The sequence below is a fragment of the Astatotilapia calliptera genome, chromosome 11 (genome assembly GCF_900246225.1).
Source record: "Astatotilapia calliptera chromosome 11, fAstCal1.2, whole genome shotgun sequence".
In the NCBI taxonomy this organism is placed as follows: domain Eukaryota; kingdom Metazoa; phylum Chordata; class Actinopteri; order Cichliformes; family Cichlidae; genus Astatotilapia; species Astatotilapia calliptera.
Window position 1 is genome coordinate 5,024,389 of NC_039312.1, and position 25,509 is coordinate 5,049,897.

General features: G+C 43.4%; 1 protein-coding gene across 3 annotated transcripts in view; it reads right to left on the reverse strand.

Moving 5' to 3' along the window:
- Nucleotides 1-25,509, reverse strand: part of ldlrad4b (low density lipoprotein receptor class A domain containing 4b) — a 258,527-nt gene that overhangs the window by 5,046 nt on the left and 227,972 nt on the right. For 2 of the 3 annotated variants that reach the window (XM_026185856.1, XM_026185858.1), the window contains one exon: nt 1,450-1,604. In XM_026185856.1, the coding sequence (XP_026041641.1) occupies nt 1,450-1,604 (155 nt within the window). Of the gene's footprint in view, nt 1-1,449; nt 1,605-12,130; nt 12,250-25,509 lie in introns of those variants that run through there. The other variant, XM_026185859.1, reaches the window with a different exon arrangement.

Sequence of the window (25,509 nt, forward strand, 5' to 3'; positions counted from 1 at the left end):
GGTCCAGAATTTAAGATGAGAAAAATACATGTAAAAGAAAATGTAAAAATGGTGTCATCAGGTAGCCTGTCCAGGTGAGCAGCTCCCAATGTAACAAGAATATGAGTTGACCAAATATATGCCCAGATATCCAGTGCTGGATACTGAGGATGAGCTGGGGCTGGGCTCTAGGGATAAAATGTGTAATGCTTTAGAAGTCTGCAGTCATTACGGTTTGCTGTGTCTGAAAAGGATTTTGATGTGACACCATTAACAAACTTTCTTACTTCACAGCTAAAGAACAAAAAAAGGAAAAGAAAAAGAAGAAAGCATGAATTAAAAAAAACAAACAACAACAACAAAAAACCAAAAAGTAACAACTTAATGAGGACACAAAAGATGAAACAGCGGCACTGAGAAATGCCTGATGGCTTCAAACCCAAAATTCTGCCCTGTTTGAGAGCACAACAAAAGACAGAAGACTCCATTTTAAAAATAGGCAGGATAAAAGCTACAACAAATAAACACAACTGTCAAATAATTGCAGTTTCCCCTTCATCTACACTTGACTGGAGGATCTTTTCTCAGACAGCACAGTCAACAACATTTAGCTGGGGTTTTTTTTGTTTTGTTTTAGGGGGAGCAACATGAGAAGCATAAACATGCATAAATACTGTTTATTCATGCATCTTTTAGGGGTAAAGGTCATCATTCAGTGGGCTTGTTGCTTTCTGATGTTGCTTTGTACCTCGCTTTGATTGAATGATACACAGCACAGAGTGGCAGGAGGAATCAAAAAGCAGAGCTTATTAGCTGAACACTAATATTCAAATTGTTGGTAACAGTACACCAAAGCTGACAAATCATTAGGCTGAATATGTTTATGGATCCGTAATGCATCATGTTTTGAGCCTGAGTCTATTTCAACGCACATAAATAAACTGTGTGTGTGTGTGTGTGCATGTGTGTTTGTCCCAGAGTGTACATGTCAGTACGGGGGCAGAGCGGCTGCCGTCTAGACGGCGCTGTAGTGAATTAAACATCAAGACCTGACAGAGTCTGGCTCTGAAGAAACCAATTCAGCAAGTTCATCTAACAGACGCGCGCGAAGACGTTACCTCGCTGAAACTGGGACAGAAACTCAGACTGGGATAAAAGGATTCATTTAGCTCAGCACAGCTTTACTGGGAACATACTGGTAAGCTATGTTTGTCCTGCTGCAGAAATACAGAAATGTACTGTCACAATGAGTAGGCAGGGACATTCAGTGAGAACAGATGAACACACATGCGCGCGCACACACAGACACCAGTTTAGATCAAAATGTTACTGGCATGGATGCTGGGAGAACAGTGCCGTCTGAGCCACTCAGTACAAGCAACACAAACAAACAGTCTCTTTTTAGCTCTCCCTTTCTTTCTCTGTTTCTCAAACACCCACCCGCCCACAAACCCACCCACCCACACTGACCTGTTGTAGGGCATGGTCATGCCTGCGGGCCTGGCTCTGCCTCGTTATGAAAGACCAGGTGGAGAGCTTGTAGTGGTTGAGCAGGCAGATGATCACCACCACCATCACAGTCATCACAACGATGATGATGATGATCTGAACAAACTCCAGTTCAGCTGCACAAACACATGGAAAGAGAGGAAGAGGATTAGCATCTAACTTTTAGAGATTAAAGGTACTTTAGCAGTTAATGACTACTCTTAATATCAAGTTATTTAAAAAGGAAAAAAAAAACACATCACGTGGTTTCCAGACAAATCTGCATCATCTCAAAAACACCCAATACATTTTCTAAGAGCACAAACAGACCGACAGAAATATTTAATTTTGTCCAATAAACACTTTAAAGCAATTCAAATGTAATCACATGTGGGGAAATAAGATTTGAGAATGTTTCACACACATCTTAAAAACTGCCTTCAAGTGAAAATCACATTATGTAGCAGAGATAGTGAACACCTCCAGGATTAGGATATTTGCAGGCCTTTTAAAGTCAGACAGGTTGAAATTTGACTGAACTACTTCAGTTTGAGAATCCTAAGAGTCACATTAATCATTCTTCGTCAAATCTGCACTGTTAAAAAGGCAGATTTAAAGCAAAGTGATAACAGGCCAGTTTCATAACTAAGATCATCTCTGCTGATGGAGATCATGCAAAATGAAGCCTCCAGGACACCAGGTAAGAGGACCAGTGATTTGAACCACGACTGAGCTGCTCTAATGTGTGTTCGCCAGCAGAGAGCAGCACAGGTCAATCTCCAAGTGGCTGAGTATATGTGTGATTTACACAGTATATGAATATGTGTGTGTCTGTCTGAGGAATCTACAGAGAAAAGCTTCAAATCACAAAAAAGATGAGTGTTGAGACAGTGTGTGCCGTCTGTCCCAGAACACAGTGGTTCCTTTGTGGAGACACTGAATAACTGTGGTGTTCTGTTCTGTGACACACAGCCACACACACACACACACACGAGCATCAGAGCTGATGTGGTATGACCTCCCAGATCAGGGCACCACCGGGAGACACAATGATCGCCGCTTTTCACTTACGTCTGCCTCCCATCTCTTGTTCATTGTATCATGCTCTCTTGCTCGTCTTTGAACCCTGTCTGCATCTCAGCTCACCTGCCATCACTTTCTCCAACTTTCCTCTAACCCTATCCATGCATCCTCCTCTCCCTCGCCTACACGCCTCTTCTTGCAGTCTTTCAACTCTTGTCTTTACCGATCTCTTTGCATTCTTCCCTCACCCACCATCATTCATTCCCTACATTTCCCTCATTCTTTGTCATCTCCTACTTTGGTTCTCTCCCTTCTTTCTCGTCCACCCCGTCTCTGCTCCCTGCCAGCCTCCCTGTCTGCAGTGTGACACTCTTTTGTTGTGTTGTTGGTTTGTTCTGAGTAGGAGTCTTGACCTTGTCCGGTGTTGGCACCCAGTCTGACCTCTGACTCACACGCTTGCTCACTGCTGGACATCCAGTACACTGTGCGTGTGTTCTGTATGAACAATGACACAATGTACGCTCTGCTATTTCAGCCACAATGCCTCAATTCTCAATGCTCCCCCCCCCCCAAAAAAAAGCTCTGTGCAATCTGAGGAGCACATTACCCATGATGCAACTGGACAGCTTTTGACATGGCAAGGGTAGACCAAGTGAAAAAAAAGTAAGCAGAGTGTTAAAATCCAAAAACAAGAAGAAATGGAAAGTAATCAGTAACAGAATATCTTGTGAATTCTTTGAAATTAAGAGCACAGAAGGAGACAACCAGAAATGAAAGAGAGCTAGTTAAAGCCAACCTATCTCAGGCTTGCCTGCCTAATAATCCTTCGTGGCTTATTTGTCTGCAATATGGTGGGTTAGAGTCAAAGCTGGGCTGAAATGCAAAACCCACCCAAACCTGCCTCTGCTTTACCACAGCAGCCACAGGGCGGGGCAGGAGTGAGAGGAACAAGGCCAACTAGAAAAAAACCACAGTGAATGGGGGGTGGGGGTAAGAAAAACTGTGGGAAGGAATGAAACCTAAACCAGCAAAACCAACGAACATTAACCACCAAAGAGCAAAGAGGTGGGTACTGCAACCAACGGTGACAGAGAAGCTCCACAACTTCCCCTCTGAGATGAAAGTGAGGTGGTGAAGTGAGCTCAGATGAATTTAATAGTATAATTCAGCAAATTTACCTCATTAAACAGCCTTCTCAAACTATTTAATTGACAAATACAATAACAATCTTAGTGGAAAATCATGACCCACCCCTCTCACATCAGACATTTGAAACTAAGGTATTAAACTCTTGATCGCAGTGCGAGTCACCTAATATTTAACAGGCAAGAGTAAGGGGAGTGCTGAGAGTCGAGATGAAGGGTCGAAACTGGTGTTTAAAAAAAATCTCCTAGTAACATAACATCATGGAGGAAGCCTGTGGCAAGGAGCGACAATTCAAACCTTACTGCCCATCTCAGCTCGAAGACCTTGTATCATATTATACCAGTACAGCAGGAAACCTGGCCTACTTGTGGTTGTTAGTTTCCAAAAGTCAAATGGGTGGCAGAGCCTTCAGCTGTCAGGTGATCTCATATGGAACCAGCTCCCAGTATTCAAATTCTCCTTTTGGATAAAACCAACTTGTGTACCTCGCTCAGGGAACCTTCTCTGAGGTAGTTCTGCTGGAGGTCTCTGTTAAAAGGGAGTTCTTCCTCCTCACTGTCTTTAAGTGCTTGCTCATACCTCATTCTTGTTGTACCTTGCAATATAAAGCTGCCTGAAACTGGTGCTATATTAATACAGTTCAGTTGTACTGAGCCTTGTTGAAGTGTGGTGAACCCCTGCTTTAAATCATGGGGCAACATGAACATCTGTATCAATTCATTTAACTTCTGTCAAGGTATTTTATTCTAAACTACAGCTTCATTGTGGTACGAGGTTTCATACCAAGAATATATGTACAAGATTTAATAAAGTTAAGTAAAAAAAACAAAAAACAAAAAAAAACAGAAGACACTCCCACTCCCCAGTTTGGGCGCATCAGCTCTCTGTGAAATAAAGCACGGTGTCAGAAAGTTAAGTTGTCGAGCTGCCTGCTTTACTTTGGAGCTTCATCCAGTTACCAGCCTGGGCCTGTGCATTCACCACAGCAGCCACAGGGAGGGGACGGAGGAGGCTTTCAATCAGAGAGAAGCATTCTGGGAAACCAAGTCGACCAGGCAGTCCTGTGAGCCAGCTGGATAAATATCACATACTCTGCCTTCTGCTGTTGTAAAAGCGGCACAAAGCCGACGCCTGACTCAAAGCTGGTGTACTTCTTCTGAAGTGCACAGGCGGGGATGTTTTCACAGCTCAAGTTCATGTTTTTACAGTTCAAGCAAAATAAAAAAGTACAGCGGCTGTAGTTAATGGCCTCTTCTCTAAACGCCAGGGAGGAAGGAAGCCAGAGGAGGAGTTGAGAAGAGAGGAAGGAAGTGCGGGGAGGAGAAAAGACTGGGGGGTGTCCTCTCTGAACCCAGTATCCACCCGAGTTCAGAGGCTCCAGAACAGAGCGTACAGCACAGGCTCGCTCACAGGCCAGAGAACAGTGTGTGCTGGCAGTCTGCATTAACAGCACCAGCCTGATGTTATTACTACAGTAATCCACTTGTCAAAACAATATCAGCCCGGCGTCTGCAAAAACCCTTATTCCTTCAGCAGGATGAATCACTTGCATTACAAGCCAGCCGTCCTGTCGTTTTTTTTCCTGCTGCGGTGACGAGAGAGGCCATCGAGTTTATTCAAATCATGTCAAAGTGACCATGCTGCACAGCACCGAGCTTAACACATCTGTTCGGGCACTGGCTGTTTTTACACAGCACAGCTTTGTCGACAAAAGGGAAACATTAAATAAAAATATAAAAAAACCATACTGTACATACAAGTATACTTTGAGGGTGTTAAAAAAAAGTAATTCAAAGCCAATTTTAAAGCAAGAATTCTCACTACCAGAAGGCAAGTAGAGTTTTTTTTAAAAACATGCTTATGGCAGCAAATATAGCACAACTAATCTATATTCTACTGAAAAGGCCTCTCTGTCAAATGCTATAAATGTTAACTACATAAAGCTTAAAACAGTCTTCTTCAGGCTTTTGTTTTTTTTTAACTGTAGCCAATTTCATGAGTCAGGAAGTGACTCAGAAGAAGATACAAATCAAGTAGGGCTTACAATAACAATTACGTCTATGAGAGGTCAAAGCTTTATCGTTTACGTTGAAGAACAAATGATTTTTTTTCTTAAAAAAAACAACTTTATTTTAACAGTGAACAGTAATGGGATGATGGGACATGAGGAAGGAGAGAAGGAATGATGTAGTTGGACTTGACATGAACCCAAACATAGAGGATTTCAGTACTTGGCAGATTCTGTGCTACAGGCAAAAAGCCAAACACTAAAAGAGAGGGTAAACAGCTTGGAGAGAGAGAGAGCACACACACACTAACCCAGTGACAGCGCTGTAACCTGTGTGTGTATGCATAGTGGATGGGGAGGGCAGCAGGAGGTCAGACAGTTCAGCTGACCTGTTGGTGAAAGAAGCTGTCAGATGCACAGCAGACAACTGCGCCACTATCAGTGGCCAACACTGCTTTAAGACACACTGTTTGAGAATAGCGATGAATTATGTAAACCCTAACAAGATCAATTCGCTTTATTCCCCCAAAGAAATGGCTGCCCATGTCACAAATCCCTTTGTTTGTTTGTTTTAAACCACAGTAAAAACATTGCTGCTGATGTGAACAGAGCCTGTTTCGTGCGTCTGTCTCTGTACAGTACACGGGATTAGACCGTTTCAATGCACACGTCTATGTCTATATAATGTGGCCCAACAACAGCGTGTATATACTGCTGATTCACTCCTGCTGGCAGCAAAAGTTAACACTGAGGCAAAAAAAATCACTTGCACAACTAATGAGGGTTTGCGGGCTTACCCTGTTGAGCCTTGAAATGAAAATCAGGCTAATGGCAATCTACAGAGACTGCACACGCTCAGATGGGGCCTCTAACATTGTTATTGCTCAATAAAAATAACATTTGAGCTCAGATGACCTTAGATGCTTCCGTGAGAAAAGTGGGCCTGGCTGGTTTCGTTTGCACAAAGGAGTAGTCTTTTGTCCAAAACCATGAGAATGTATTAAGATTTGAAGGTGGATGTATGCTGACGTCAGAGCCCGAGTGTGCAGGAGTGGCTCTCTAGCTGCTTGCTAATTTAGAGTAGTAGAGCAACTCCCAGCAGCAGAGAAAACTGCTTTTCTTTCTCATATAGCAGAGAGCTTCAGCTGCCATATGTCCTACCCTTGCAGCCAAGCGCTTTATGGAACGCACAAGAAAACGCAGCCTGGGGAGCCGACGGGACAGAAGACAACAGAGGGAAATGACATCAGGACCTCTGTCGATAAACTAGGTTTGTGAGGAAATCAAACTTGAGCAAAATGTGGAGGAAGTCTGCAAGTTCTTAACACACGCTAAGCTCATCAAGACCCTGCAGCTGGCTCATTTCCTCTGCAGTCATTTCCTGTTTCCTGCTGAACCCCAGATTTCAGTCGTGAAAAGAAAAATAAAATGAACGGTCTCACAGTTGCACCTGGCAATCAAAACTGCACTTGACTGTGAAACGCTGCGCAGCATTCTAAATGACTGCCTGCAGAAGTGCTGTGTCATTGTGCTGGTCCCAAATCCCAGTGTAGGCAAGCTGTGGGTTCTCATGTCTGGGCTGACAAGTGTGTATATCCGTAAACGCGGAATGTGCGCTGTAACACACATGTGAAAGTGGAAAACAGGAGGAGATAAAAGTAAGACAGACAGACAGAGAGAGAGAAAAAAAAATGAAAGGACGCTCTCTATTCTAGTCTTTCTCCTGCTGCCCAGTTAGAGGCCTGCTGAGTTCACAGCCTGCTGCCCACCACATTGGGCCCACACACACACACACACACACACAGAGTTCTCCTTCGACACACACAAGCCAGTCTTCTGCCACTGCCGTTGCTATGGTAACCCTTGGGCACGGTGCCGTGATCAACAAGGCCCGGAGCTTCTGGGGCGCCATGGCAGCGACCTGGCTGGCACGCACACACACACACACACACACACACACACACACACACACACACAGTGCAACAGAGACGGATAGAATGAGACAAGGAGGGAGAGGAAGCAAGTGCTCGCGCACCCCTTTGCCTCCCCTGGGAGATGTGCACGGTAACGTCTAGACGGCTGGCATCCGCCTGGCAGCAAGAGTCCACCACAGTAGGAGTGTGTATGTGTGTGTGTGATAAAGCATGAAGCAGATATCAGCCTAGTTACAGCCCCCCACTACAATCAGTCTCTCCATGGAAATAAATGAACTAGTTTAGTGCTGCTTAACCCCGAGGAGAGGGGGGCCTGTTGTGTGTGTGTGTGTGTGTGTGTGTGTGTGTGTGTGTGTGTGTGTGTGTGTGTGCGCGCGCGCTTGTGGATACTTTAGCCCATTAGACGGGTATCTAGGAGTCAGAAAAAGAGATGGAGACAGTGAGGAAAGGGAAAGGAGAGAAGGAAGTGTGTGTTGGAGAAGGAGGGAGATACAAAAAGAGAGGCAGGGGTGTCAGACTTGCTATATGGACTGAGGGCAACAAGAGAACAAACAATTACAGCTCTGTCTCTTTTCTCCACTTCATCTTTCCTCCATCTCCCTCTATCTTTTTTCCTCTTTATCTGACCTACCCTTCTTCTCTTGAACGTACAGCGCGGGGGAATTCAGACAACTCGTCTATGCTGCAGCGCTCAGACTAAATAGGATTACAAAGCAGGAAGCGTCCAACCTGTCCACAGTTACAGTATACACTCGAAGAACCGTCATGTTGGCTTGGAAAAGAAACAGTACGAGTTATGAAACAGGACTGATCTAAAATCTACTTTATTTAAAGGCGAAAAGTAAGACACTACTCTTACCTCCACAAATGATGGCCAAATACAAAAATAACAGAAATATGAGAAACGTCTTTCTCAGTTCCATGTAAGTCAAACTTTATCTTTATAGCTGAATCTCTGCAGAAATCATGGTGACATGAAGTGAAGGGGAACTCTTTGCGTTAACGTATGCATATACGTTAACATCCTTCCTTAAATTGCTTTGCTTATTAGCCATCATAACATTCAAAGACAAACACAAAGACATAATGATAAATGCATTTTCAATGTAACTTTTCAAAAACTTTCAAAGTCATTTGAAAATGCTTACAGCTCGGACACACACACACACACACACACACACACACACACACACGCGCACACACACACACGCACACACACACACACACACACACGCACACGCGCACACACCTCTTGCCTCCTACCATCAACTCATTTCCATCCTGTGTGCACCCACATAACTTTCTTATTTTGTGTCACAGCTAAATGTTCCTTGAAGACGGCCCAAGTCTGATTATTGCTGATGCAGGCCAATGAGACCTGATGCTGAGGCAGCAATAAATCTCTACTTTAGTTCCAGAAAAGGACCAGCGTAGCCATATCATCTCTATCTGCATGAATATAACATGAACAAAGATAGGGGGGGGAAGAGGGGCTCTGGGATAACATATCATGAATATTACAACATAGTCTAATATTATCAATATTCCAACGCTGTAATATTCATGAATGGCAGTAAAGCAGAGAAGAGGCCCGTGTTAAAGAATTCATCCGTTTGCTGAAATGTCACTTTGCACAAGCTTGCCTGCAGTCCGAGCTGGCCTGCATTCTCTCAGGTGCGTGTCTGCATGTGTGTACATTATCATAACCAGACAGACAGGATAGCGTCTAGACACCTTCAACCCCCACCCCTGTGTCATAAAGCCAGACTTGCCTTGACTCTCAGAGAGATTGAACCAGACTGCAGGGTTAATGTCAGGATTTAAGTGAGTGTGTGCAACTGTGAGTCTGTGTGTATTGACTGAGGTCAGCTGGGATCAGCGTGAGTAGATGTGGGGCGAGCAAATGAAAATACATTCTAAATAGAACAGAAATGCTCGCGTGAATTGTATGTGTGTGTGTTACTAGACCTGTGGGGAACCAAACTCTGTTCACACAGTCACATGGTTGGGTGGTCCTCCATGAAGACTCGGGTATAAACACTTGAGTTCAGCTCTTTGCTTGTCTCGCACTGAGAGATCATTATTGTAATTACAGCAATTGCTTTAAAAGAAAGACAGCCTTCTTTAAAATGAAGAAGTGGGAAGGCCATTCTATTCTTTTTGAGCATGCTTGTTGCAGGCATGTTGTTAACAAATGACCAAAAGACAGACAGTGAAAGCAATTTGGCTGAGCATGCAACAACAGGGTGGAAACAAAGCCCTGCAAGCACCCTCACCTAGCCAAAGGCACAAGTGATCGAAGCACTGTGATAACAGTGAAGGATATGGTTACAGTGAGGCTCATAGTGGTTCACCAAGCAGGGTTAACCAACAGGCCGTAACAACCTAGAGCATACAGGAAGGCTGTGGTAATGTCCTTCAACCTCGAAGCGGAGTTTTGACAGTCACTGGCAATGATGGCCGCTGTTAGCCTCATCGCCATAAAACATACACGCCATTGTGGTCACACAGTCAGAGGAAACACACTAGTGGGCTGTTGTGACACTAATATTAGAGAAAAAAAATTGGACAACAGGACAGACAATTACACATATGACCCAAGGACAAACTGGCAAACAGACAGCTGTGGTACTGATATGATGTACCATTCTTTCACAGATCCTATTGAAACAATAACAGGCTGGACCAATAAACCATGAAAAGCTGCAAACTACTAAACTCTACGTACTGTGGGGGATCATTGAAGAGTGACATATCCTCTGTGGCACAGAGAACAAACAAACAAAAAAAGCAGATTCAAATACACTGGGAGTCGACACCTTCCTTTAAAGCCATGAATTAGTACACAAACATACAGATAGACTTTTTATATCCTTTTTAAATGTGAGCTGAAAAGTGTGGAGTACAAAGGAAGCTGCCTTCGTCCATTACTGTTACTTGCCTTAAATAAGGCCAAGATTTCTACGTATGCAGATGACTCAACACTATATGTCAGAATTTAAAAAGAATGAAAGAGTTTTGAATTTGGGGCTGCAATCATCAAATAACTGTGTAAGGACCAATAATTTGGTCCAAATACAAACTGCATAATATTTGGTCCAATTAGAAAGAATTTACTTTTAAAGCTATACATAAATGGCATGCTTCACAATTCCACAAGAACTGATATCATCTCATCTCAAATCCAGTTCCACGTGAAGCTTCTGGATGTCAGAAATACTCACCAATTCACTAAATATGTATTAACCCAATGAAGTTATATAGTAGGGAGGAACTAATAAGCTTGGGGGTGAGAACCAGAAAAAAACAAAACAAACAACAACAATAAAAAAAACGCAGGGAAGTCTACAAGTATCACCAGGAATACTGTGAGCTGGAATGTTTTCACTGGATTTGTCGACAAGAAGAATATAAACTGTTGAAGCACTAAACTGAAAACAACTCAAAGCTCAAAAAATAAAAATGCTAGTCTCAACATAAATGGAGAGTTGACACACACACACACACACACACACACACACACACTCTTATTAGCCAAAGGCAGCTCAGCCAGCCATCCAGACACATAGATCTTTGTCAACTTAGCAGGGGGGTTATGAAAATTATTCTGCAGTGTTCGTTTCTCTGCAGGTCAACATCACAGGTTGGCTGAAGCTAAAGGCGAGAAAAGGTAAAAATCATTCTCAGGTCTGGGTGAACTGAACAAGGGAGAGAAAAAAGAAGAAGAACAAGAAAGTACTAGTAAATAGCTGGGAGAGTGGAACAGAGGCAGGGAGAGAATTGGAGAAAGATAAAGACAAAATAAGACAGAGATTGGACACAGAGAGGAGAAGGGAGCGGAGGGAGCAGAGAGGACAGACAAGACCAGAGGAAGTGACAGAGGTGCGGGGAGAATACGGTAAAGATGGGCAGATGTTAAAGGGAGACAAACAACAAAGCATGGCGTCTCTGAGACTGAACAACAAAACAGCGGAGTGGTGGAAAAAAACAGAACGAGATGGGAGAGGGGTGGAGGAGGAAGAAACGAGTGGGCTTTCATCAGTCTGTCTGTGCGTGCGTCCTGGCACGTGTTCATATGAAAAAACAGACATCTCCTCCTGCTACCACACAGGGGAGGTAGATATAATGTCTAACTTTTGAGTATGGGTAGCAGACACCTCCCAGACACAGGCTCCAAACTCTGTGGCTGCTGTGATCAGCCAAAAGGAGACGGCAGGGGATGCTGTGGGTGGAACTCAGGAAGCCCTGGGAGACATGGGGAACATCTAGACTGCAGTTGCATTGTCTGCTGGGGCTACACAAACACACGGGGTCCAAATGGTACGTGCAGAATGATTGTGTAATGCACATGGTTGTACCTCAAAAGGAACCTTTCAACACTACATGGTCAGATCTATATGGACAACTCATCATCACACCCATTAGGTATCAATGCAGATGCCGTTCCAAAAACAACATGCTGCCGTAACACGCTACACTTCTGTTTTCAGACTTCCCCACCAGACTGCAGAACGTGACTTCTAGGATTGGCTTCTAGGATTTGACTCTGAACATATCTCCATTTTATACCAAAGAAAGCTGGTAAAGTCACAGTTCTGTGCAGGCTAGTTTAGTTCTCCATGGTCAGTGTTGGGAAGGTTACTTTTAAAATGTATTCCATTACAGAATACAGATTACATGCCCCAAAATGTATTCTGTAACGTATTTCGTTACGTTACTCAATGACAGTAACGTATTCTGAATACTTTGGATTACTTAATATATTATCATGCTGTTTACAACTACGTGAATGTACTATTGCTGTGTGATTTATTAATATTACTGAAGGTCCGCGACTCCGAACTGTAGTAGAGGGACCTCTGACTAATACGGCGGGGTCCCTGTCGGCTCGTAGCCGAAAAATAGCTTTACTTTGTTGTGTGGGTCAACTTTTCTTGCGAGAGACAGAGAGAGGCGTTGAAAGACTGCTCCAACGGAACTTATTGTTTTCGGAGGAAAACACGAACACAGTGTACAGTCGAGTCTTAATAGCTTACTTACAACTGGGCTCGTCAGGCACTCTTCTTGGCTGAAGTGGTTATTATTATATTTAGATGCTTCCAGCTCCCGTTTTTCCTCGATGACAACTCGTACCTTTCCACTCCCCTTTTTCTCCCTCCTCGCGCTCACAGACCCATAACGTGTATGGCAGTCCATTCTCCCTGCAACACGGACTACAATGCCCATGATGCTACATTCTTTACGGTGTGTTCACACTAGAGCTGGGCGATATATCGAGTTTTTAAAACATATCGATATATTTTTATACGAGATATAAGATGTGACAATATCCTTTATATCGATATAGTCTATGTTACGTTATAATTATAGTTGTGGAGCCGCAAGTTTGCCTCTCTTTCGTCCACTTTTGTCTCTACGCAACGTTACTCCGCCTCGCCTTCACTGAAGACAACTCCCCCTCCTCCCCCATCGCTTCACGTGCAGGCAGCGACAAGACGGACACGGCAAATCTCCGTTAACGAGTTACTGCGCATCGCCCCATGCGTGGGGCTGGACGGCGTCAACGTGCTAACGAGCTAAACATGCTAACGAGCTAACAGCGCTAACCCTAAAATCCTTTCATTCTCTCAAAAGTTGATAGCGCGCCTTATGTATGAATTCTGGTTGTGCTTGATGGCCGCGAACCGATTTTATGTGGTACACGGCGCTCAGCAATCTGTCAAAAATGTTTGAGTACGACTTTGGTAAGCTACGGAGCTGCACCGCTTAATAGATTGTCGGCGCATTACGGCTACCGAGGAGCTTCGCGGAGTGATACGTACTGTGCATCAACGTAATATTACCGTATTGTGTGTGTATAAGGACCATAAATGGCACCTGTAAGAGAGGTGGTTATGAAGCGGATTTCAAACTCCAGGCTATCAGTCACACAGTAAAACTTGGGAACAGAGCAGCTGTGAAATCTGTCTTTGTTATTACGCTCAGCGTCTTTTAGTTTACATTTTGACTGCACAATTGTGAGCTCTTTGTTTAGCACAAAAACAACCTTGTTTTCTTTTATTTATGGAGCATTATTATTTAATGAATTCTCATAATTTAATTTTGAGTAATTTTTCATGTACATCTGTGCTGTATGTTAATAAAAGTGCCTGTGTGACATCTGGGACACAGCTTTGACTAAGAACTCTCTTTTTGTTCTTACTTTATGGCTTAAAAAAAAAAATCGAGATATATATCTTATATCGCCATCCAGCTAAAAAATATCGAGATATGAATTTTGGGTCATATCGCCCAGCCCTAGTTCACACCGAACGCGAACAGCGAACACCGAAGCTATGCTTGTAGCATTCTGCCTGTTAGCTTAGCACAACAACAACGAAAAGGCGCTCTCTCACCCAGGAAACACACAGTCGCAGAGAGAGAGAGAGAGAGCGTCGCCCTGTAACCATGGCAACCGTAACGCTGCCGCCTGGAACAACAGAACACAGCTGTCAAACAAAACCCAAACAGTCCTGACCCGCGACAATATGAAACAGGAAAGTACCGCAGTGTAATCCATTTATTTCAACAAAGTAACTGTATTCTGAATACCACCTTTTTAAACGGTAACTGTAACGGAAAACAGTTACTCATATTTTGTATTTTAAATACGTAACGGCGGTACATGTATTCCGTTACTCCCCAACACTGTCCATGGTTAACTAGGTAAACTATTCCCTTAGGGTCCCAATTTTCTCTTTCGACATGTCAAATGTTCTAGAAGTTCTTGCCATAAAGACAAAAAATAAATATGGTTGCATCAAAGGAATATTTTCACCCATGTGCTTTTCCTTATTGCCTATCATATTGACGCTGTTACAATGACAGTGTAACAGTGTTACCCTCCTCTAAGCTTTATGAGGTCTGCAAAAGAACAAAACCTCTGGACCAAAATGTTAGAATTCAGCCAGCTCCAAATGCTCCTTTTTTCTATTCTTTGATCAGTATGATGTCATAATGTGGGGCTATCCGTATCAGGGTCATCTCATGGAAGAAAAAAAAAGCTCTGTGAGCACAGGGAACATAATTTCTCTTGGTTGCAGGAGGCAGCGGATCAAGAGAAAGTTGCCTTAAAGTTGAAACTGCTTGTTTCTGACAGCAGATGAGCTGCCAACCATGTCACAAAACATCACCACACTGCATGTTTAATGTGACAGACTGCGTCTCAGACTAGAATCAAACCAGCAAACTTACTTGCCAAGCAAAAGTGTTAACCACTACAGTATGAAGGTCCCTACATGTTCTACTTGGTCAAAGTAATACCTGAAATTGCTAAAGTAACTTTGAGGAACACAAGATGCAAAAATGTGCAAATATCAGGATTTGTTTTTCCTCTGTGTCCATTCAATATGTGAATTTTTGGTTGGAGGAAAAAAAACAAACAACAGAAGACAATGCCGCTTTTTTGCTGTTAACGTATGTTATCACATACTTTAGTCCACAATCACTGGGATTTCTTGAACTTTTTCCAGTTCTCACACTCTTTACTTATCTACAATCAAAATTTCAACTGAAATGAATTAAGAAATCTTCCTACTTGAAACCAGGTGGAAAACTAAACAGAAAAAAAATGATTTCAAACACTGATAAGTAACCATTGTGAGAACCTATTTCACACCTCACCAAGAGAACCACATACTTTAAAAAGAAAGAGAAACAAAACCTGAGTAGACCTGCTAGAATGTGAATTAAAACAAGGACCATCTTCAAAAGACAAACAGCCTCCTCCTCTCATGTGTAATTACACCCCGTCTGTTTGTAATAACTCAGTTTAATCTGCACCGTCCCCCCCACACGTCCGCCTGCAAATCATAACTGGTTTCCATTTTGGAAAAAGATGGCTTCTCAACACCAGCATATGCTTGCGTGGCATTTTATTCTGCTATGACTCACTGTCATACTGGCTGTCTCTCTGCTGAGATGGACTGTCTCTCTCACTCTCTATTTTTGTTTCTCCTCTCTCTCTCATTATGTCTGTCTCTTCTCTTCTTTCCGTCACCCTCCTCTTACACTCCTCAAGCCTGTATTTACCCATGTGTTCCTGTCCTCTTTTAATCCGTCTATGCTTTCCTTTTCATCACTTATCGCTCTCCTCCTCTTCTGTCTCTTTCAGCCTCCTCTCTGTATCCCACCTCTTCCCAGTCTATTCTCTCTCTCTCTATCTATATATACACTTTTGTCATCATTTCTGCCTCCCTCTCTCGTATCCCACCTCCTCTATGTGTCCTACCTTCCCTCCCACTTTTTCCTCCTTTCCCACTCCCTCCGACTCACAGATGAAGGGGTGTAAACATGTCTTCCACATGCGGTCTCATTGTGCCAAGCCAACAGAGCAAAACAACCACGCTTAAGTTGCTCAATAGGCTTCACCATATGACTAGCGCCTCCTCCCTCCTTTGCTCCTATTTCTTTTCTTCACCCCCCCTTGGATTGAGATGCTTAACAACCATGAAGCAATGCCTAGCAGGCAGGATTAGGCAGGAGCGATAGACGGAAAAGAGGAAGGAAGAGAGAGTTAGAGACCAGAAAGAAAGATAAAGTCGGTGAAAGTGAGACAGGAATAACGAGAAGTGAGAGACAGAGGGAAGTGAAGGGGGTGGGAGGGGGATATGAGGTGGAAAAAAAAAGGCAAGATTAATGAAAGTTTCGGGTGGAAAAAAAAGTCGTATCAAAAAAAAGTTTTTTTTCCACCCTCACTGGAACACTTGCCCATGACCGCAGGGTGAACTTCGGTGCGGTGCTGAGCAACAGCTGCCGACAACAGAGGAAACTACAAAAAAAGAAAAGATGCTGCAGAAGAAGTAGAGGCAGGGAGGCTGGCGTAGCGCATTGTAGGGAGAGTGCAGCGTAGACCCATTCTCTAGCTAATGGTGGTGGTGGTTTGGAGATGGGCACGATGTTTTAGTCTTGTTGTGGGGGGAATTTGGGTATAAATAGACCCAAGGCTACAGGGGTAGGGGTGAGATGGGGAAGGTGGGGAGAACGAAGCGATTCAAACAGAGGGGAAGATAGTTATGTGTGGAGAGCAGCTCGTGTCTTGCTAAAAGGAAATAAAACAGCGGTCCTCTGGGCAAAAGACCAAGCCAAGATGCTGCAGCGTTATAGTGCAGCCATACCTCAGTGGCTCGCAGCTTCACTTTACTCACATCGGAGAAGGAACGGCAAGAAGTTAAAGGCTCACTTCATCACACACCGAGCGTTTCTTCTTCAGTCATGTGTTTATACACCACTCTGTTTTTAATCATCTATTAATCTCTGGCTCTCTTTCACAGCATGTCTGTGACCTGTCTTCCTCCCCTCACCCCCAACCAGTCACGGCACATGGCCACCCGTACCCGAGCCTCGTTCCGTCTGAGGTTTCTTCCTGTTGAAACTGAGTTTTTCCTTCCCACAGTCGCCAAAGTGCTTACTCCTAGGGGGTCATATGATTGTTCGGTTTTTCTCTGTATCCATTATTGTAGGATCTACTGTACAATATAAAGCGCCTTGAGGCGACTGTTGTTGTGATTTGGCGCTATATAAATAAAACTGAATTGAATTATAGAGGGTGGTATGATTATTGGGGTTTCTCTGCATTACTGTGGGGTCTTGTTGTTGTGATTTGGTATTATATAAATAAAAATGATTTACGAAAAGTCTCAGAGATGGACACTTTCAAAACTGGACATATTTTGGGTTGGGGGAAGACAGCCGATTCCATTTTGGATATGGGTTTTAACGTCCGTATAAGCTAACAAATATATGGTGTAGAACACATTCACATTTTTAGCTCACACGGTCATCTTTGTTGTTAAAATAAAGATTCCCTGCAGGACACCATACGGACAAGAGTCATACTATCAGTCTCAATCGTGATGCATCCCGTTTGTGACAGCGGGACCTGTGATCATGACTGGAAAGTTTGTCTTTGTAGTTGAACAGGACCAACAACATGGCCACAAACTCACTGTCAGTGAAAGCAGACGATCATTCAATTTAACTGAACCTCTTGAACCATTGTGGAGACCTCATGGTTCAATAGATGTCAGCCAGACTCATGCAGTTTGTGATTATACATTTCTGTCTGCGGTGATAAGGAACAATAGCTTACTGACAAACTGGAAATCTCTATCCATATTTGACAAGCAAATATGGACCCAAATACAGGTAAGAAGTGTACAGAATCACTGCGATCTCTGGTAGATGTAATGGTATAGAGTACAACAGATCATTGTGCATTGTGTGATTCATCACACATTAGTAAAACTTAGACAACTAACTTTAACTTTATTCAATCCACAGGTTCTATACTGGACTCGGCAGCTTACGTGCGTACGTTGGTGGGGCAGGTTGTAAACTATTTGCCCCTCCATGAGCTAAAGTGCTCCCAATGGCATCCTGCCTGGCAGCTCCACCACCAGAGTGTGTTTTTGTGGACAGTTTAATAAGACACACATTGTAAAGTGCACAGTTGAATATACAAGTGCAGACCATTTACCATTTTAATATTAAGACAGCATTCTTTCTAAAGCAAAACAGTTTGAATCTAACTGCCTCCTTGTGTGTGTTTTCATGTGTGGCTCTACTGATGAGAGAATGGATTGATTCAGCTGAGGTCAGGCATACCAAATGGAATAAAGTGCTCCTCTCGTGTGCTTTATGAAATAAAATTCACTTTCTAGAGTCAATACAGAACACAGCAGAGCAATACAGACTCGGCAACCCCCCCCCCCCCACCCCATCTCTTTTTCGTCTTCTTCCCTCTTTTCACTTCTGTCTTGCGTTCTCCTTTCTTTCCTCCCACCCACACCACCCTCTTTTCTCTCTCTCTTCTTTCTCTGTGCTGAAGCACCACTTGGGGAGTTCAGCTCAAGGCGAATATTGGAAAATGAAAAGAAGCTCCTGACTCGTCGAGGTAAAACTCTTTTGGGCGACACAAAGACTGAGTGTAACCAAAGATACCAACAACTTAGCAACTCCCACTCACAAGACACACTTTTATATCTTTGTGTAACCTTTCAGCACTGCTTATGGTAGTGGCTTTCCCTGGGTGGGGGGCAAAAGTCAGATGGAGATTGCTATGACGTTCTGCATCGCCCAAGTCTTTGGACAGCTTTGAGGTTTCCAAGTACAGTCTTGTTTCTTTTTAGAATCTGCAGTATACTCCAGATAAAAACTGGGAGAAAATAATCTATCGCCGGATGGAGATGCAGTATGACTATGTATGACAAAGAAAACTGCTGAGAGGGCATGCCTGCCTAAGGACTAACACGCATATAGACACACTCTTTACTCCAGCACAGACATTCAACCACACTAGCAGACATTTTCTCTAGCAACAGTCCAATGCTCACATATTAATGGGGGGGATACAGTCCCACCCACCAGCTCACACACACATACAGACGCAATTCATCATGGGAAGCAAGTTTCTTATGAAGAACCATAAACTCTTCCCATTAGGATTCTTATCTTGTGAAAATATAATAGCTGTAAATGAGCAGCCTGAGGTGCTCAAACTGGTCGGGGACTACGGGTTTATGGAAAGAATCGTTATTACAGCTACAAAAGCACCGAGTCTTCCCACCAGTTTAAGACATTAGAAGGTGTAGCTTTGAAGGATCTCGTTTAAAAGACAAAAGAAACGAGTCTCGTGATAATGGGGAGAATTCTTGCCAGGTACCCTTTATGAATCCTTGCCCGGTGCAGACCTTGGTGTAGGTGATCAGCCAGGTTAATCTGGCAGACAGATGGGGTGGGCTGTAGGGAAAGCAGGGGCCATGTACTGCGATAGTGCTGGGACGGCGCTGGGCTGGGCCAAGCCGGATGCTGTGACTATGACCTATATTAATAATTCACACACACAGGATTTCCATGCTGCACAGAGCAGGATCCCTAATCATCGTTAGCACGTCTAGCCAGGAGACACGTTAGCTTCCAGTTATATGCCAAGAATGAAAAAGAGAGAAAGTGTGCCACGTGTCTAAATTAAACCTATAACCTCCACCTACAGGGAATTCAAAGGAATAGATTTGTGTGGTCAGTGTGCAAAATTCAAAACGTGAACACAAATGGCCCCTTAAAATCCGAGTGTAATACTTTCAGTTGGTCTACATGATATATTTATCTTCTTGGCTGATCTATTATTTCCATGACAACCGGTTTCAGCATGAACACCAACTAGTTATTTTCACATCAGTTTAAGTTTGATAGGAGCATCTTTATAAATCAGCACTGGAGATAATGCTCACAAATGCCTGTTCTGTCAGTGGAAGGGCTTTGATATTAATAGGTAAGGTGTGGGCACTCGTGGAGCTGTGTGTTCCAGCACAGAGGTCTATTCAACACCTGGTCTGCATAGCGTGTTCCTCTGTATTTTTCTTGCTCTTCCCTATCTGTCGTTAATAAAAAAAACAAAAAAAAAAACAAACAAAAACAAAAACACAACAAGTCTTTCTTAAAGCTCAAACAGGAATTTGCAGGGGACTATTTTCAAGGCAAATTCATCTACATTTGGAGTTCCAGCGTGCATTTCATGCAGTGCGAGTGTATGCAGGAATAAATGATCCGCCCCTTTCCTCGAGAAAAACCAAAATACATCCTATACGTCTACATAAGCTTGCAGGCTAGACTGCAAATGGAAACAGATGATGCTGCTAAGAAAACTTAGTTATCAAGACAATGGCAGTCGAAAACACTTTGCATGACAAGCATCAGATACATCTGGGACCTCCAGCGAGCCTGCACGGAGGGAGGGGAGGAAATGATGAAGAGAGAGAGGGAGAGAAACTGAGAAATGCTGTGTTATGGCTGGGGGTTGGGAGTCAGAGAGGTATGGCAGGCCAGACTAGACACTCTCCATCTCCCTCTGACCCCCTGTCTGAGTCTGTGGCTGTGTTAGCCAGTGAGCAAGTGTCCCCCCGCCTTCTCCCCAGCCACACAATAGAACAGGCCCTGTGCCTGATTGGGGTCAGCTGGTGGCTGCCGAGGGGGAGAAGCAGAGGAGGAGGAGGCGGGGGTGCTAGGTATCAGACACCGCTGTCTGACTTGTGTGTCTGGACTGAGAGAAAAGGGACCAAAAATCAGACAGCCCTCTGAATCGCTAATGAAGAGCAGAGGAGCACAGAAGCAGTGAGGGAGGAGAGGAGGACGCAGAGAAGGATCTGGGCAACCAGAGGCTTCTTTTTCTGTCTCCCACACACATCCTGTACCACTTAACTCCCGGCTGGGAGGTTAAACTGGGTTAAAATGTTAAAAAATAAAAAATGAAGTGAAACACCCCACAGACATCACTTGCGCAAAAGAGATTCTTGAGTTGTAAGAAAGTACAGCTGTGTGATCTGTGGATCTATCATGGACCATCAAGTTAATACCAACTACTAACATACATACAGAAAAAGGAACAGTCACATTTACGTAACTACAGAGATTTTTCTATCCCTTTCTTTCTTCTCCATTTCATCTTTTGTTTCCCAGTCTTCCATAATCTTTAGAATTTCCTGTGATAAGGTCAGATCCATGGGCCTTATTAGGGCACAGCCAGTGGCCCAGCTGGCACAGGCTGTGGATTTACCCCCAGGCAGATCAGTGGGATACGTTACAGACAGCGAAGCTGAGGGCGAACAAGAGTGTTTGAGAGTACGCCCAAGACTTCTCTGAACACGCTGGTCACGAATATGTCTCAATAACAGGAATCTGTAGTTACTGGCACATACTAGCAACAGTGTCAACAAAAACCAAAAACCACCCACCCCCCCAACACAAACACAAAAAAAACAACAACATGTGATTTAGAGGCTTATTAAAAGACATAATGGGTCATTTAAAAATGAGATCATAAAACAACATCGACCATCACAGGGATAATGGTCAACATGGGTGCACACAGAACTCTAACTGCACTAACTGCCTCTCTGTTCCTCCAAGAACCTTATAAAAATAATACAATCTTTTAAAATAAGATAATAATGGATTAACTGAAAAACAGTCAGGACACCTCCTGGCGTTCTTCACATTGTGGCTAAACAGAGGTATATGTTGCACTGAGCCAAACCCCGGTGGTGCTAAACAACATGCTGCAACACTCGCCAATTACTACATATGACAACTGTTGTATTCAGGCAATTAAAAGCAAAAAAAAAAAAAAGACCTACTTATGGTCACAGAAGGAGCCCCTTCACTCACACAATCAGTGTCTTGCTGCGGTAGAAAATGTCAACTTTTGGGTGTGTGAGTACACAGGCGTGTTAGATGTCCCTCTAAAACCAAAATATACCTATTGTACTGAAATCTATATGGATGTCAAATTCCCTGCCAAAACAATGCGAATGCTGACACCTGACAGGAAGTGTCAGACTTTTTAAAGTAGGAGTGAAGGACAGAAGACCCTCTGGAACCGTCGGCAGCCTCCCATCTGAGCTGTGTCTACCTACCATTCAGCCATTAAAACGACAGTTTTAAGAAAACTGACAGTAAGGTGAATGTCTAAGTACAAACAAGGAGCTCATTTTTTGACAAATGTTTTTCCATGGGACTTTTCTGATGTTTGTTTGTGGACAGCTTGGTATTCTTACCTGTATTTGTCTGATTATCATGTATTGCTAACATCAGGTTAGAAAGGCCGAAAGTCATCAGCACTGCACAGAGTTTAACTTGTTAACTGTGCAAAAATCACAGCTCAATTTTTTTTTAGGATAAATGGCAACAAATGCAACAGGTGAGACGTCAAGAACTCTTTGAATAACAGAATGATTCAACGTTAGCAAGTTTTTAGGAAGCTTAATAACTCTGTTTTAGACATATCATTATGAAAAATGGATGTCTGACTTTGTGACTCAGATCCATCCTTGAGACACCCTCAACCAGGCAGGAGCACCAACCAGCACATAAAACTAATGTAAGCAGCCGTGTTGACACACAAACTTTGGACACCTAAGAGAATCGATGTGGGTATAATTATTTGCCATATTTATATTTATCACCATTTAACTAGCCTTCAGACAGCTCTTTCTGACAATATTGCAGTATAATCCACCAGACTTCACTGACGAAAGCAGTCATTTCAATTCGACTGCTGCCTCAGTTTGGTTTAGTCCCTGACCTCAGAGCAAAGAGAGTTTGAATTACTACATGGATGTAAACCATACTCTGTATTTTTCTTCTGTACAGCAAAAGCTTTAAACAACTTTTTCCCCCTACGTATGTAGGAGTGCTCCTTGACACACGTAGAAAATATACAAAATGCTGCTTTATGCATCATCTTCTTCATCACAGATTAAAGTTCCAAATACATTAGCTAAACTTCAAAGAGCATGATGCAAAACACCACGTTGTACAGCTGTCAGCCCTTTTATTTTTATAATAGCTGAAACAGCATATATCCTGTCGAGGTCTTCCCTTCTGTTACAGACTATTTGAATATCAGGGAGTTATGAAAAAGCTAGGTTTTCTTTGTGATCATAAAAATGGTCGACCATGCATATCTGTCTTGCAGAAGAACTTTGTAAATGTTGTCTGAAGCACTAAAGTTCCCATAGTAAGTGTAGAGGCCTCGACTCCCCCCCCCCCACACACACACACACTGGTGCCACCCCTGTGGAAACTTCAGCATGTAAGCCTCTCAGAATCCAAGGAAAACCCTGCAAACCACTTGAAGAGACATGTCATTACTCCACTGTCTGGGTGTTCCTGCTCACATAAACAAACGGATTACCCAAAATCTGACAAACAGCGGGTGGCACAGCATTTCAGTTGATGTTTTTTTTCCTTTCTTTTTTTTTTTTCTTTAAATTTCAAGGCGGCAATCGCCACTTTGTTTCAAGTAAGGAGAGGAGACGAGATGTGCAGTCAGACATGGTTTCACAAAGGCTAATAGACATGCCAACCATCTCGTTTGTCTCGATGCTGGGAAAAACAGACCTGCAGCATGAGGGGGAAAAGGGGGCTACTGTCTGCCAGTGTGTGTCTGGAGTGCAGCGTCTTGTTTGACTGTAATAGGTCCCCGTTTGTGCCCGTAGACCTGGAGTCATAAGACACGCAGCAGACAGCAGGGCTGATTCATTCACCGAGCTCTTTAGCATCTCAGACAGTCGAACTGTGTGTAAATAGATGCTGACAGAGACAGCAGACTACTAACCGACCCCACCCCCACCACCACACACACTTGATGGATGGTCTGTCTTCAAACACACTACGACTACTAATCTGCCCTAGTCCCAAGGGCATTTTGGGAACTAGGGGAGGAGGTCTGGAGTGTGTGTATACGTGTGTTGGGGGTGCAGAAACTAGACACAAAGGGCGTCCCAGCAGCCAGCAACTAACTTGTGAAAGGAGCAGCGAAGGTGCTGCTGGGACGAGTGGAAGGAGGAAGTCGAGGATTGACCTTTTCAGCAGCTTTGGGCTGGGGAGGTTGCCTCCTGAACTTGACCTGTTCAGCTGAAGAAAGACAAGCTGCAGCTCCAGGGCTGCATTTTCCAGTGTCTGGAGCGTCAAGGGTTGTCAGTTTGATTCCAATACCACAGGGTTACAGAGTCGGGAGATAAGAATGTTGTTGAGCGTGGTCAAGCTGATTTAAGGCCGAAAACTGCAGAAAACAAACCAAAAAAAGCAAAGCAAAAAAAAAAAAAAAGCGTAACAAATCATACCCCTGCTGCGCTAACATGACATATTAAATATTTTATAACATGGACTCTAACAAGAGGCTCTGTAACGTGGAGACCGAGACGCTCAACCCAAACAAACAAAAGCTGTCACACGTCAGCGACAAAGCTGCTTTACCGCTGTAGCGCACTGCAAACAATCAAACTTGCTTTAAAAAAATAAATTTTAAAAAAAATTGCTGTTCGTAATATTCATGCCATGTTTGTAAAACAGTGTGCTAGGACAGCGGTCCCCAAACCCCGGGCCTCGGACCGGTACCGGTCCGTGAGAGTTGAGGCTCAGGTGTGAAATGTATGGTTTTCAGGGTTTTTATCGGTTTTCAGCGTTATTTTGTTATCGTTTTTATCGTTAACTCTGTTTTCCTGGGTCTTTTCACGTGTGTTATGAATAAATCTTCTTTTTTCGGTACCGGTACTAGTTTTATTTTGTTGTATTTATCCGCGACACCTTAAAGGCCGGTCCGTGAAAATATTGTCGGGCATAAACCGGTCCGTGGCGCAAAAAAGGTTGGGGACCGCTGTGCTAGGAAACCAATGAATGCTAACAACCTGAAAGGGGACTTACTTCTAAAAAACAACAAGCTAAAAGTGAGTAAAAAACAAAACCCAGTTCTAACTCCAACACTAGGTGAGTGACCTGGTGGCAGTTAAGAGACTTCAACAGAGTGTTGAAAAAAAAAAAAAACAATATTAGAGCCATCTCTATTAGTTTATACTCTGCTAATATATTATCCTGATTACTATTCTAAGTCTAATTCAAGTCCAATTCAAATTCAGTGAAAGATGCACATTATAGCCAGTTATCACAAAAGACAAAGAGCTGCAAATCCTTTTACGTGAGATGCTGCAAAAAAAAAAAAAGCTTCCTGCAGATTTATATTATATGACATATAAATATATAAATTTTGACTAATGCTCAAGCAATTGGTCAAACCTACATCAAACGTCTTTACATTTTCACAGCGGCTTTGCCCGAAGGTGAGCTAATGTTACTCTCAGGTCTGCTGGTGTGTCTGGAGATCAGCTCTGTGGTGTAGAAACTGGGTCTGGGGACCCCTCGTCACCAGCTCTGTACCAAAAGACAAGGAGCTCTTTCTTAACGCCTGCAAGTTGAGCACTGCTGTTCTACTGCTACACCCCTCAGCTCAGGAGAGGTGGCAGACTAAATAAGTCCCCATTGAGAGACACTTACCAAGTGCAGAAATTCCCTGTGAAATTAATTACAAGAGCAGTGATCGCAAAATAAATCTGTTTG